General features: G+C 49.4%; 1 protein-coding gene across 1 annotated transcript in view; it reads right to left on the reverse strand.

Moving 5' to 3' along the window:
• The window catches only part of ect2 (epithelial cell transforming 2), a gene marked incomplete at both ends in the record, with an annotated part of 67,879 nt that overhangs the window by 28,123 nt on the left and 24,443 nt on the right, over positions 1-15,313 (reverse strand). The window contains 9 exons of the mRNA XM_080547418.1: positions 427-505; positions 1,198-1,279; positions 1,947-2,043; positions 2,769-2,879; positions 3,805-3,873; positions 5,559-5,678; positions 8,224-8,348; positions 12,041-12,263; positions 13,179-13,241. Coding sequence (XP_080403544.1) covers positions 427-505; positions 1,198-1,279; positions 1,947-2,043; positions 2,769-2,879; positions 3,805-3,873; positions 5,559-5,678; positions 8,224-8,348; positions 12,041-12,263; positions 13,179-13,241 — 969 coding nt within the window. The remainder of the gene's footprint in view (positions 1-426; positions 506-1,197; positions 1,280-1,946; positions 2,044-2,768; positions 2,880-3,804; positions 3,874-5,558; positions 5,679-8,223; positions 8,349-12,040; positions 12,264-13,178; positions 13,242-15,313) is intronic.

The following is a 15,313-nucleotide window of genomic DNA, read 5'->3' on the forward strand; positions in this document are numbered from 1 at the left end:
ACACAGGTTGGGCGGTATCCAATTTGTGAGACCGTTAAACCATCAAATTGTACCACAGTATTACCGCGGGATTCAAATAATAATACATTTTAAAAAGTATGGACATCGTAGGGCTTTGAGGGAGCCGCCAATCTCAAATGATGAGTGACGGCGGCCGGTGGAAGGTGGACCAAGACGCAAGGTCATTTTGACGTTTTTTGTGTGTGGTTTTTTTACAGATTATGAAAGTGCAGATTGTACGCTCTTAAATGAGGAGAAGTGGTCACGTGACACGCGATTATGATTGCTTCTAAATATGTCTTGATTATATACTCTATTACCGCCCAACCCTAAACAGCAGTAACACCCACACCCACACCCACACACCCACACCCACACCCACACCCACACACACACACAGTCAGGAGTTAGCTGTAGCAGACCCACCGGACAGCCGTCGACCTCGTAGACAACGTCAAATATCTGCTTCTGTCCCTCCGTCTTCCTCTTGTCTTCGTTGATGTGACTGTAGGAGAGACAGAGGAGAGAGGAGACAGAGGAGAGAGGAGACAGAGGAGAGAGGAGACAGAGGAGACAATATATTGTGAAATATGTGTAAAGTTAAGCAATACAGAGACTATAGTTGATGAGCTAAGTAAAACTAAAACATTTTTTTTAGAGAGAGGGGAATTCAAGCACTTTTATTGACCCATGTCTATTTTTAAGACCTTGATTGTTTTTTTTAATCGAATTCACAAACCTTTAAGGATTTCAAGGACTCGTGGGAACCCTGTATTTAACTTTGATTTTAGCAGGGAGTCCCACTGAGACCGATGTCTCTTTTACAAAGGACCCATTGATACATAATTTAAAATCATACAATCATATTATGCATTTATTTTTTATTATTTTTTCTGTGATAACGCTAAATTTATTTAGGGGAGCCGTGTTAAACAGCACATTCATTATCTCCCACACAATATCAGTGTCTACTTATCTGAAAACAGAGATTTTTTCTATGTTCTGTAATCAAAAAAGATAACAGGGAAAGGCCAAAGGAAACTACCCCATATGTCATTATGTCATTGGGGGTAAATAAATAAATAAAATGAGGTAAAGGCAGGGGGATAATAAACGAGAGTTAAATCAAATAATCGGTGAAGTGTCCCTTTAACTAAGCGACAACAAGAAGAGAAAAAAGAAAGATGGCCGACTCACGTCATGACCTCTTTGAGAGACTCGATGGCCTTCTCCAGAGTGACCTTGTCAGGGTTGTCCTCCGACGTGTGCTTCTTTATGTCTGCAGGCGAGAGAGACACAGGGTCGAACCACACTGGCGGAAAGTCTTTATGGGGGCATTTACATTATAAAGAATGCAGCTCAGAATGTAGCGCGAGGTCAGGGGAGGCTGGCGGAGGGAGAAACCGGAGGACGGGGCTCATTGTGAGGCAGGGTTGTTTGATAGCGCTCCTCACTCCGATTAGCCTGTCCTCCGATTTCCGCCGGAGGAGAGACAGTCTTTATATAGTACTGGTGGGGGGTAGAAATCGGAGGACGGGCTCATCGTAACAGAATGAATAGAAGTATTAAAACACAGATTTTAAGATATGAAAACAAGTTTTAAACCTCAAGAGAAAAACGAAAATTACCGAAAGTGTGAGGGGACTGTGACATCACGCGCTTAACATAGTTAACATCGCCAAGGTGAGAGAACATTAAAATGAGATATGTCTGCCACGTTATGGGTGTGTGTGTATGCGTGTATGTGTGTGTATATGTGTGTGTGTGTATGTGCGTGCATGCGCGCGCATGCGTGTGTATGTGTGCGTGTGCATGTGTGCGCGTATATGTGTGTGCTTGTGCGTGTATATATGTGTGGTTGTATGTGTGCGTGCGCGTGCATGTATGTGTGCGTATATGAGCGTGCGTGTGTGTGTATGCGTGCGTGTATACATGTGTGTGTGTACCATTGAGGAGGAGGGCGACACTTGGCAGTCTTTGTACAGGGCGGATCAACAACTCCACCAGCGTCTGTCGCCCACACTCTGGCTTCGACTGATTGATCTGCAGGCGAGAACACACACACACACACACACACACACACACAGCTGCTGAGGCAGAGCAGACTTGACAGACATGTCGCAATCCGACAGGACAACTCAACGATCACGTACTCACTCCCACAAATAGACATCTCTCTCTCTCTCTCTCTCTTTCTCTCTGCTCCACATTTCTCTAAAAAAACCTGCTTATATAGAAGACTAAAGGATTTGAAACTGTTAGAACTTTTTTTTTTTACATTCCTAAAATGGCACGCAATCACAGACTGGCAAACACAATTTCTGTTGAAAAAGACTGACAAAGACACAGACAGACAGACACACACACACAAAGACAGGCAGACACAGACAATGCTACATTCTTTCAGGAAAGACAGACAGAAAAAAGAGAAAGACAGAGACAAAAACACAGACAGACAGAGACACACACAGACAGACAGACAAAGACAGAGAAAGACACAGACCGAGACAATGCTACACACCTTAAGGAAAGACAGACAGACAGACAGACAGACAAAGCTACAAATCTTCTGGAAAGACGCACACGCACACACACACACACACACACACACACACACACACAAAGACAGACAGACAAAGCCACAAACCTTCAGGAAAGACACAGACACGTACAGACACACGCACACGCGCACACAAAGACACAGACAGACAAAGACACACAGACACAGACACACACACACAAAGCCACAGCCAGACAAAGCCACAAACCTTCAGGAAAGCGTGGAACCTGGGTTTCTGCTTCTCGCACTTGACCAAGGTCTCCTTACTGAGCTCAAAGAAGTTGACGAACGGAGGGTAGGCCTTGACCAGGTCTTTAGACTGGCGTGGAGGAGAGGAGGACAACGAGAGGGTCAGGACACACAGAGAGAGTATAAACCAGCATTGATACCTTTCATCACAACCACAATGAGCCCGTCCTTCCATTTCTCCCTCGCCCCCTGATACAACATTTATTCTTTAAACACCAACACCAGCTCCGGTCTGACTTCCTTTGCTGCGAGACAGTCTAACATCAGTCAGTACGGAAGAGTCCCCAGAGTGATGCCACAGCCCTTTCTTAATTGGAGAGCGGGGTTCTCCCCGAAGAACGTCAGAGAGTCACTGCGTCACGCTGTGAACTTGGCAGGGCTGCTGGGTAAACATTTCAAGGCAAATTAAACTATATTATTTAGTACTGATGGAGTAATTATCTTTGATTGCCGAAGAAAGGCAAGTTGCTGTTGAAAAGGAAAGCGTTCGAATGTTCCTCAGTGAATTCAGTGATTTTTGCTGTGTTTTTTTTTTTTTTCACAGTTTTGACATAAATAATAAATGCGAGACAGGGTTTTGATAATCCGATCCAGACGCCACTCCATAACGTCCTGGGGAGAAGCGTGGGATAGGCCTTGTACCAGGTACTTAAGACTACTGTTACTGACAGCAGAGGAGCTGTCAGGGCAAAGAGTAGAAACTAGCTTCATGGTCATAGTATTAAACAAGTTGACGAACGAGGGGAGGCCTTCACTAGATCCTTAGACGGGTGCGGACAGGAAGGGAACTGTCTGGACAGGTGATGCACTGCACCCCCGAAACCGAGGGGGGGCCATCAATGTCGACGTAAGATTTATGAAAACTGCCAAAACGATTAATCCTGCTACAAGCTTGCAGCCAAAGTTAAACAGTCGAGCTGAAACTGCGCCAAAGAAGTTTCCGGAATAAGGAAATTGAAAGGCAATCAAGAGTTAAGGGGTTGTATTCTACTCACGTATTTCAGGATGATGTCTCCTACGCTCTTGTCTTCGGACCAGTTCATAACCAGCTCCTCCAGATCCACCTGTCAATCATTAAAAGTGGCACACAATGTACCGGTTCTACAAAAGTATACAGGGTTCCCACACCTTCTGAAACATCAAATTCAAGCACCTTGCAAGGACTTTTCAAGACTGAATTCCCTCAAATTCAAGGACCCAACACGGCATAGTTTGAGACAGATCTAGATGAGAATGTATATAATAGGAACTTTCCGCTCACAGACAACAATTAAAAAGAGAGGCTTGAATGTGTGAACACTAGATGGTCTCTAGCCTTCTCTACCACAGCAGAGCAAACAATATATTGTGAAATATGTGTAAAGTTAAGCAATACAGAGACTTTGAAAAAGGATCTATAAGAAGATCCATTTTTTTTAAACCATAAACGCCTGACTCAGTATTTTCTTTGAGATGTGCGGAATATTATTTTCTAAGTGTAACTTTCTCTATATGCCAATGCTAAACAAAGATGGATGACAGCCACAAGTATCAACAATGGCCGTCCCCAGCTTGTTGATGAAAAGGATGCCAGCAGTGAAGTCTGGCATTCCTCTGCTGAGAACGAATGATGAAGGAGAGCCGACTGAAATCACAGAGCTTGTTTGTAAAAGATGTTTACAAGGCCGGGCAGTCAAAGGGAGGCGACACATCACATTTAACCGAGCATCTTTCTGAAAGGCATTCCGACCGCTTCAAGGAGCTCAAATCACAACAGGTCAGTGAATAGGTCTGATATCTATGGATGTGACAATAACCAGAGACAACGTCTAGAGAGCTGAGACTCTGTCTAGAGGGGCGAGACTCTGTCTAGAGAGGCGAGACAGTCTAGAGGAGTGAGACTCTGTCTAGAGGGGTGAGACAACGTCTAGAGAGCTGAGACTCTGTCTAGAGGGGCGAGACTCTGTCTAGAGGGGCGAGACAGTCTAGAGGAGTGAGACCCTGTCTAGAGGGGCGAGACTCTGTCTAGAGGGGTGAGACTGTCTAGAGGGGTGAGACTCTGTCTAGAGGGGTGAGACCACGTCTAGAGGAGTGAGACAGTCTAGAGGGGTGAGACAGTCTAGAGGAGTGAGACTCTGTCTAGAGGGGTGAGACAGTCTAGAGGGGTGAGACTCTGTCTAGAGGGGTGAGACAGTCTAGAGGAGTGAGACAGTCTAGAGGAGTGAGACAGTCTAGAGGAGTGAGACAGTCTAGAGGAGTGAGACAGTCTAGAGGGGTGAGACAGTCTAGAGGAGTGAGACAGTCTAGAGGAGTGAGACAGTCTAGGAGTGAGACAGTCTAGAGGAGTGAGACAGTCTAGAGGAGTGAGACAGTCTAGAGGAGTGAGACAGTCTAGGAGTGAGACAGTCTAGAGGAGTGAGACAGTCTAGAGGAGTGAGAGAGTCTAGAGGAGTGAGACAGTCTAGAGGGGTGAGACAGTCTAGAGGAGTGAGACAGTCTAGAGGAGTGAGACAGTCTAGGAGTGAGACAGTCTAGAGGAGTGAGACAGTCTAGAGGAGTGAGACAGTCTAGAGGGGTGAGACAGTCTAGAGGGGTGAGACAGTCTAGAGGAGTGAGACAGTCTAGTGGGGTGAGACAGTCTAGAGGGGTGAGACAGTCTAGAGGGGTGAGACAGTCTAGAGGAGTGAGACAGTCTAGTGGGGTGAGACAGTCTAGAGGGGTGAGACAGTCTAGAGGGGTGAGACAGTCTAGAGGAGTGAGACAGTCTCACCTTCATCCTGGTGTGGACGTCGTAGATTTCCGGGATGCTGCCAAATATGGTCTTGATTTCCTCCTGAGCCAGGATAGGCCCGCCTACCTGCCCCTCCTTATCCAGGGGGTCTTTGAACAGCTAAGGGAAGACAGACGGAACAGATGAGACACACACACACACCTTGATTCCTAAATCCTAGACACACACACACACACCCCCCCACACCCACACCCACACCCAGCTATTGACTAGTGCGTGGGTACAGAGGTCCACCTGCAGGATGTAACAGTAGTACCAGGTGGGACATGGGGGGGGGGAGGCACTGTGTCACACCTTGGTGCTAGGAAAGGCTTTTATCAGGAGGTAAATATACGCCAGCGTCTACTTTCAATACAAGAGGTCAAAACTGAATAATTTCAAAGTAAGTCTGAAGGATGCGGTAAGCAGCCTTCCAGTCACTCCGTGAGAGCCCCGTGTCCATGGCAACCAACCAACCAACCTGTAGAACAGTGGAAGGAAAAAGAGACAGAAACAGAGAGCGAGAGAGAGAGAGAAAGAGACGGGGAGAGAGAGAGAGAAATGGAAAGAGAGAGAGAGAGAAAGAGAGAGAGAGAAAGAGAGACAGGGAGAGAGAGAGAGAAATGGAAAGAGAAGGCGGGAGAGAGACAAAGAGAGAGAGGAAGACTACCAATATTACTGGTAGACTGAGATGGAGGGCAGGCGAGCGAGAGAGAGAGGGGAATTCAAAGCACTTTCAATGACCCACCACTTTCAATGTCTAGTGATTTATTTTTCGCAAATTCACAACATTTTTAGGATTTCAAGGACCTGCGGGAACCTCTCCAGACAGGAGCCCACCCACCTCCCTCTCCACCCAGTAGCCCCCCACCTCCCTCTCTACCCAGTAGCCCCCCACCTCCCTCTCTACCCAGTAGCCCCCCACCTCCCTCTCTACCCACCTCCCTCTCTACCCAGTAGCCCCCCACCTCCCTCTCTACCCACCTCCCTCTCTACCCAGTAGCCCCCCACCTCCCTCCCCACCCTGTAGTCCCCCACCTCCCTCTCCACCCAGTAGCCCCCCACCTCCCTCTCTACCCACCTCCCTCTCTACCCACCTCCCTCCCCACCCAGTAGCCCCCCACCTCCCTCTCTACCCACCTCCCTCTCTACCCAGTAGCCCCCCACCTCCCTCCCCACCCAGTAGCCCCCCACCTCCCTCACCACCCAGTAGCCCACCCACCTCCCTCTCCACCCAGTAGCCCCCCCACCTCCCTCCCCACCCAGTAGCCCCCCACCTCCCTCTCCAGACAGTAGCCCCCCCCCTCCCTCTCCACCCAGTAGCCCCCCACCTCCCTCCCCACCCAGTAGCCCCCCACCTCCCTCACCACCCAGTAGCCCACCCACCTCCCTCTCCACCCAGTAGCCCCCCCACCTCCCTCCCCACCCAGTAGCCCCCCCACCTCCCTCTCCACCCAGTAGCCCCCCCACCTCCCTCCCCACCCAGTAGCCCCCCACCTCCCTCACCACCCAGTAGCCCACCCACCTCCCTCTCCACCCAGTAGCCCCCCCACCTCCCTCCCCACCCAGTAGCCCCCCACCTCCCTCTCCACCCAGTAGCCCACCCACCTCCCTCTCCACCCAGTAGCCCCCCACCTCCCTCCCCACCCAGTAGCCCCCCACCTCCCTCTCCAGACAGTAGCCCCCCCCTTCCTCTCCACCCAGTAGCCCCCCACCTCCCTCTCCACCCAGTAGCCCCCCACCTCCCTCCCCACCCAGTAGCCCCCCACCTCCCTCACCACCCAGTAGCCCACCCACCTCCCTCTCCACCCAGTAGCCCCCCCACCTCCCTCCCCACCCAGTAGCCCCCCACCTCCCTCTCCAGACAGTAGCCCCCCACCTCCCTCTCCACCCAGTAGCCAAGGTGGCTAAGGACAAGGATCCCAATTGAAATAAGCCAGTGGCTTTCTTGGGTTTTTATTCTGTTAGTTGACCATGTATGTAATATGTACTGTCATGTACCTACTTCTGCAAATCTTCTAATAAAGTTTTCAATCAATCAATCAAGCCCCCCACCTCCCTCCCCACCCAGTAGCCCCCCACCTCCCTCTCCAGACAGTAGCCCCCCACCTCCCTCCCCAGACAGTAGCCCCCCACCTCCCTCTCCACCCAGTAACCCCCCACCTCCCTCCCCACCCAGTAGCCCCCCACCTCCCTCCCCACCCAGTAGCCCCCCCACCTCCCTCTCCAGACAGTAGCCCCCCACCTCCCTCTCCACCCAGTAGCCCCCCACCTCCCTCCCCACCCAGTAGCCCCCCCACCTCCCTCTGCAGACAGTAGCCCCCCACCTCCCTCTCCAGACAGTAGCCCACCCACCTCCCTCCCCACCCAGTAGCCCCCCCACCTCCCTCTCCACCCAGTAGCCCCCCCACCTCCCTCTGCAGACAGTAGCCCCCCACCTCCCTCTCCAGACAGTAGCCCACCCACCTCCCTCTCCAGACAGTAGCCCACCCACCTCCCTCTCCACCCACCTCCCTCCCCACCCAGTAGCCCCCCCACCTCCCTCTGCAGACAGTAGCCCCCCACCTCCCTCTCCAGACAGTAGCCCACCCACCTCCCTCTCCACCCACCTCCCTCTCCACCCAGTAGCCCCCCCACCTGCCTCTCCAGACAGTAGCCCACCCACCTGCAGGACGGTGGAGAGGATGTCCACATAGTTGCTCTCTGTCTGGTAGAGCTCCTTGGACACCTGCCAGCGGGCAGACTGCTTGGGCGCGGCCGGCGCGGGGCGGCCGGACGCCTTGCCGTGTTCTGGAGGGGAGGGGAGGGGGGGCCAGGGGAGAGAGGCAGAGGTGGGGGGGAGGGGGGGCCAGAAAAGATGTCGGAAGTTAGGTGGAGAGAGAAGATGATGAGAAAACATGTTGTTCTACAAAGATAACATCCTGGAGGACGCTGAGGTAACATGACTTGGTGTGAGAACTCTTCACTGAATATATGTTTGTCTGATTAGCAGAATGAGGAGAGTTTTACATCTGGCCTTCAGGTTGTTTTTTTTGCTGTAGTGAGAATTGAATCCTAATAAATCAATCATATAATTCCTCATCTCTGCTGTGTGTGTGTTTGTGTGTGTGTGTGTGTGTGTGTGTGTGTGTGTGTGTGTGTGTGTGTGTGTGAGTGTGTGTGTATTTACCTTCAGTAAGTATTCACCCTCTGGACATTTTCCACATTTTGTTGTGTTACAAACTGACTGATTTAATAGATTGTGTGTCACTGATCTAAACAAAATACCCCATAATATCAAAGTGAATATTATGTTTTAGATATAATAATATATGCCATTTAGCTGACGCTTTTATCCAAAGCGACTTACATGAGTATGAAATATACAATATAGATAGATATGCTAAATATGTATAGATACGTTAAATGTATAATTAAAAAATGAAAGGCTGAAGAGTCTTGAGGAAATATAAATATTTACCCCTCTTGTTGTGACAAATTGAAATGAAATTCGCTCAAATGAAAAAATGTCATCAACAAGTCACTCAATAAGTTGAATAGAGTCCATCATTGCATAATGCAAGGACAAGTTGCAAGAAGTTAATGTGATTTTGGAATTCATATTTGTTTTTGTTAATGGTATCTCTGATTTGCATAATAATCAAATACACAGTGTGGATCAAGTTGTCATTACAAACTGAGCAAATGGAGAGGAACAAAACTGCTCAGGATTGCAGGCAAAATCGTCTCAACATCGCTCTATAACCAAGTGGCCAAACATAATCTGTTAATGGAAAAAAAATACAAATCCTCACATCCACTATTGTATTTGCAACAATAAGGGTGTGTTCTCACTAGAACATTAGGGTGTGTTCTCACTAGAACATTAGGGTGTGTTCTCACTAGAACATTAGGGGGTGTTCTCACTAGAACATTAGGGGGTGTTCTCACTAGAACATTTGCTTCACTTGGAATCGGAGTTTAGAATAAAATTCGCTTTGCTCTGCGTCGTTTGGAGCTGTGAGAACGCGCATTCGAAGTCACTCCCGGAGCAAACAGCCGACGGATGCTCCGCTTGAAAAGGGTGGTTTCGCGCCGATTAGAAACGACGCATCGAGGCTGTCCATAGGAAAACAACAGCGCATACGTGTTGATCTGGATAAGAGCGGGACGAACAGGCAATTAAAAAATGTTCTGACCAATCCACTGTGAGAACGCAAATCAGAGACATAATTTATGCAACAATGTTGCAAACTCACCCACTTGCTTCGGGTCCTGATTCAGACTTTAATGTGAGAACATAACCTTAGTGTAAACCCAGCTCATGTAATGCAGTTTCCACACCATCCCTTGAAGGCAATAGCAGAATAGTGGGAGCTGCTGCATCATGTTATGGGAATGTTCAGCCTGTCACAGGCAGGGATTGGGGAGTTTGTCAGGATCAAGAGAAAACTATGACATCTGCTGAGTTGGTAGTGACATCCTAATCCACAGTGAACTATAATCCTTGCTCTCAGATGGACTCAATTCAACTTGAGTGACTTGAAGTGACATTTTTGGCATGTGAGATAATTTTTAGTGTCATAGCAAAAGGGGGGTGAATATTTATTGACTCAAGAGATGTCAGCTTTTAATTTTTCATTAGTAAACATTTCCAAAATATTTTATATTATAGGATGTTTTATGTAGGTCAGTGTTTAAAATCTGGTTGTAACACAACATAAATAAAGGTAGAGCCTCTTCTCTGGGGGGTATTCCATCACTGACACTAAAGGAAAATCCAGGCTTATTTTGATAAATCTCACTATCAAGATAGATTATCAAAAATAAGGCTGGATTTTTTGGAGAAATCTCAAGATTTATCAGAATAAAGCCCAATTTATACTTCTGTGTAAAATCTACGCCGTACCTTTTCGCACACCTCTCAAAAAATGTAACTACGCGGCACACCTACGCAGACCGTAAGAACTGCGATTGGTCCACTTGGTAAATTCGACGCAGAAGTATAAATTGGGCTTAAGCCTGGATTTTCCTTTAGCGACATTGATGGAATACCCACCCCCTGCTGTCAAACCACTCTAACATCAGTACGTTTCCCTCAATAGTTAGAAACATGATTCCTCGCATCCTCTCCTCTGTCCTCCTGTCCTCCACTTACTTCCTACTCAAAAAACTCACCCCAGGAAAAGACATAGACATACAGATATAGAGATATATCCTCCCCTTAAATATTCTCCTCCCGAGCTTTTTGAGAGAAACCGCTGAGGAAGTATACGCGAGGAACCGAGTTTCTGACAAGTGAGGGAAAAAAAGGGCCTGTGTCTGATTGGCCCCCGGGGGTTTTGAGTGACAGCTCTACTACTGGACCACCTGGCCTGTTCTCTGGTGCCTGGCTGGGGCTGACTGCCTCCTGGGAAGAGGAAGATGAGGAGTCTGTCATCCAGGACTCCGCCTCCGTGTCTGGGGGCTGGGCTCTGGGGGGGCTCTCTCTGGGGGTGTGTCTGGGGCTCAAAGGGCCCTGTCTGGGGGTCTTCTGGGGGCTGGAGGGGCCCTGTCTGGGGGTCTGCTCGGGGCTAAGAAGGCCGTCCTCAGCTTCTGTCTGCAGGGGGCTGGGGGGAGCCTCTCTACCCTGGGTCTGGCGGGGGCTGGGTCCCTCTCCAGGGCCGTCCTGGGGGGTCCTCAGCCCTGGCTGGGGGGTGGGAGTGGAGGTGGAGGTGGGGGTGCTAGTGAGGTGGAAGCTCCACTCCCTCTCTCCTCTACTCTTCCTCCTCTCCCTGGCGATCGTCCTCCTCAACCCCTCTCTGTACCTGCCAGACTCACCTCCTCCTCCTCCTCCTCCTCTCCTACACCTGCCTGTGCTCTCTACACTGGGCTCTGAAACACAGGTGTGGAGGGAGGGGGGGGTAGGTGTAAACAACACAGCAAACACCAGGTACAGCCCAGGGGAGGCAGAAAATCGGAGAACGGGGTAACCATGGCAATGCATGGATGGAAGGGAATGAGGAATGGTTTCCAACACATGTCGACTACCATTCCTCACTCCTTGCCCCTTCTTCCCCCTCCCCCAATCTCTCTCTCTCTCCAGCCCCTTGCCTCCCCCATGACGGTCTCTCTCTCCCTCCCACCTGTCTTCCCCCTCCTCTCCTCTCTCATCAGCCAGGGCCTTGCCTGTCTCTCCCTCCCCACCCCCCCCTTAACTCACCAGCCAGGGACTTGCCTGCCTGCCTGCCTGTCTGTCTCTCTCTCTCTCTCCCTCCCCCCCCCGCCCTTAACTCACCAGCCAGGGACTTGCCTGTCTCTCTCCCCCCCCCCCCCCCCCCCTCATTCACCAGCCAGGGCTTTGCCTGTCTCTCTCGCTCTCTCCCCCCCACCCCCTTCATTCACCAGCCAGGGCTTTGCCTGTCTCTCTCTCCCTCCCTCTCCCCCCCCCCCCCTTCATTCACCAGCCAGGGCCTTGCCTGTCTCTCTCGCTCTCTCCCCCCCACCCCCCCCCCCCCACTCACCGGCCAGGGCCTTGCAGGTCTCGGGGGTGTTGGAGATGTCCAGCAGGGAGCCCATGGACATGGAGTGCTCGGCGGAGGGCCTCTTGCGGGGGGGGAAGGGGGAGATGTCCGTCTCCTTGGCGAGCTGAGCCAGCGTGTCCCTCAGACGGCGGCGCTTGCGGTTGCTGTTGGGGGTGTTCAGGGAGAGCATGGACACCGCCTTCTTCATCGCGGGACTGTCGGTCTTGGGAGGGGGGAGCAGGTGCAAGGGAGGAAGAGGGAGAGAAAGAGAGAGAGAGAGAGAGAGAGAGAGAGAGAGTGGGAGGGAGAAAGAGAGGGGCAGACAGAGGGGCAAAAGGACAACAAAAAAATGTATTTCTTTATTTTTTATTTCATTAACAACTCAATTTACCTCAGAACCCAGTGATTGGATGTCTGAGTATCAAAGAGGGGGAGCAGCCTTGGAGGAGATTGAAGGAGGGAGAGACAGTTGAGTACTCCTCTTCCACAACATGTAATTTCACTGAAAATGTTCCTTGCTTTGTCGGAAAAAAAAACTACAGAAAAAAAACATTTTGGCTTGAGTGACAGTTGCCCTGCTGACCTATAACTGTTCTATATGAATGAATGAATGAATGAATGATCTTTGTCATTGTAACAGGTACAACCAAATTCAAATGCAAACCCTAGGTGCTAACAAACAAACAGTCCTAAGAAAAAAAAAGAAAAAAAGAATGAGACATAAATAGGGGGGATATAAATAAAAGTAGGGGGATAAGTGAATGGTAGACATCTGAGAATGTATCCATTATGTGAACTTATATAGACTATATGGCCTCTTCACAGGGGGGTATATAGACAGGGGGTACTTTTATAAACATATAAACATATGAACTAGTAGACATATTTACAGTAAATGATCCTTATCACAAGACGTTTAATTTTACGTTTTGAAAGGAGGACCTTGTTTGGTCAGTGATCGACACTCAGTGCCCGATCTCACTAATGCTCGTGGCTGAATGGGAGCGAAGGGATGTTGTGCAGGTTAGGAAAACGCCACCTGGCAGGTGAGTTCTGGAACAATCAGTGGTTTACTGAGGGGAGGGGTGGGAGGGTGATACCAATGAAGGTCAGAGTAGGGGGGGATGTGTAGACTTACCTTCTCATACGAGTACATGGACTCTCCCGCACGGGCGTCCATCTGGATGCTGCCCCAAAACCACTGGATGAGCAGGAGAGAGGGAGGGGGGGGGGAGAGAGAGAGGGGGGGAGAGAGAGAGGGGGGGAGAGAGGGGGAGAGAGAGAGAGAAAGAGAGAGAGAGAGAGAGAGGGGGAGAGGGGAGAGAGAGAGAGAAAGAGAGGGGGAGAGTGAGAGAAAAAGCAAGACAGAGGGGAGAGAGAGAGAGAGAGAGAGAGAGAGAGAGGGGGAGAGAAAGAGAGGGGGAGAGTGAGAGAGAAAAAGCAAGACAGAGGGGGGAGAGAGAGAGAGAGAGAGAGAGAGAGAGACGGAAAGAAAAAGCGAGAGAGGGAGAGAGAGAGAGAATTGATCCAGGCTGGTGGGGACTGAGTCTGGTGCTGACTAGCTAGGTTTGAAATGACTTTGTCTTGTTAAAGGGAAATATTGATCGTTCTGAGGAAGAGGCAGAGGCCAGAGCCTATTGATGTCTCCTTCTCCGAAAGGCAGCGAGACGCACTGAATGAAACGCTCGTCTGACACCCTGGGAGAGGGAAGAACAGCTAAGCTACGATATTCTCCCCAGACCGTCAATGGGAATAAAACTAGACACCGGATGACATGACTCATGAGTTTGAGATGTGGGGAGTGCATTATCTTGTTATTTTTTTTATGATAACGGAATGACTGCCAAACCAACCCCCTAGCCACTAGCCACCTAGTTGCTAGGTAGTTAGCTAGCTCCTAGGCACTCGTTTAGATCGGTGACTGGATAGGAGGGAGCGACATGGAAATGTGTAGTCCTCTCTAACATGGTTGTAATTTGTTCTATTTTTATGTAACTAGATATTTAAGTGTTGTATATTATGCCAAATGTAAAATTGTATAATGTATGACATATATGTTTAAGTTTGATATTTGTAATTTAAGTATGTTTTATATGTTAAATGTTATTTGTAATGTATGTTTTAAATGTGGACCCCACTAAAAGTAGCTCATGCTTATGGGCATAGCTAATGGGGATCCTTCCAATAAATAAATAAATAAATAAATAAAATAAGATATGACACGGGGCTGGCTTCACTCTGCTGCTGGGAGGCTGGATGGAACATGCAGCATATTGCCCATAACTCCAGAGGAGGCTGGGGGAGGTAGAAATGGGAGGACGGGGCTCATCTCTGGAGGGGAAGGAGGAATGGTGTGAAACTTTCTCAAACGCACACGTTTGATATCATCCCTCGTTCCAATGAGCCCCGTCCTCCGATGTCTACCTCCGCCAGCCTCGCCTGGCTTATACCTAGCCAATCATTGTTTACATCTAAAAAAAAATACATTCAGCAGACACCTTTATCCAAAGCGCTTAAATGGTAAATGGACTGCACTTATATAGCGCCTTTATCCAAAGCACTTTACAACGGCCTCTCATTCACCCATTCCAGTGTTTCCTCCAGGAATTTTTACCATGGTGGCGGGTAGTGCTGACCGCGCACGCGCGCGATTTTTTCGCGTGCACGCGCATGAAACGCGCACGCGCGCTCAAAACAACGACGTCATTTCAGCCAAAACTCGAAAATAAAATGTTTTCCTGTAAATTAAAAACAAGGGTAGTCCGTCCGTCCGTCCCTCTCTGGAATGGAATGGAATGGACTTTATTTGTCATTGCTACAGTACAGGTACCAGACAACGAAATGGTCCATTAAATAAAATGACACGGTTCAAATGTTCACGCCGGCAGTCCGGCTCTCACACATACTGGCAGCGTCCCGGTCTGACTTAGCTCTCGTTTGTGCACGGCTTTCTTTCTTTCCTTCCTTCCTTCCTTCCTTTATGTGAAGTGGCCGGTCCCGGGCACAGCTGCCTCGCATCCGCTCAACGAGCCCGGCGGTTCGGTGCTGCGCTGATTAGCGGATGCGGGACAGCTGTGTGAGCGGATCGCTCCATCTCTCATCTTGATGAAGATGAATGATCTTTATTGTCATTGTAACAGGTACAACGTAATTTAAATGAGGAATCACAAAACAGTTTTGCAAGCGCGTCGCTTCGCGCTTGTGGGTGTGTCTAGCGCTGTGAAGGTCTGAAAAGCGGCCTAAATCTTTTTTTTTTTTTTTGGGTTGAGAAAT

Source organism: Nansenia antarctica (genome assembly GCF_963989245.1).
Source record: "Nansenia antarctica genome assembly, chromosome: 17".
NCBI lineage: Eukaryota > Metazoa > Chordata > Actinopteri > Argentiniformes > Microstomatidae > Nansenia > Nansenia antarctica.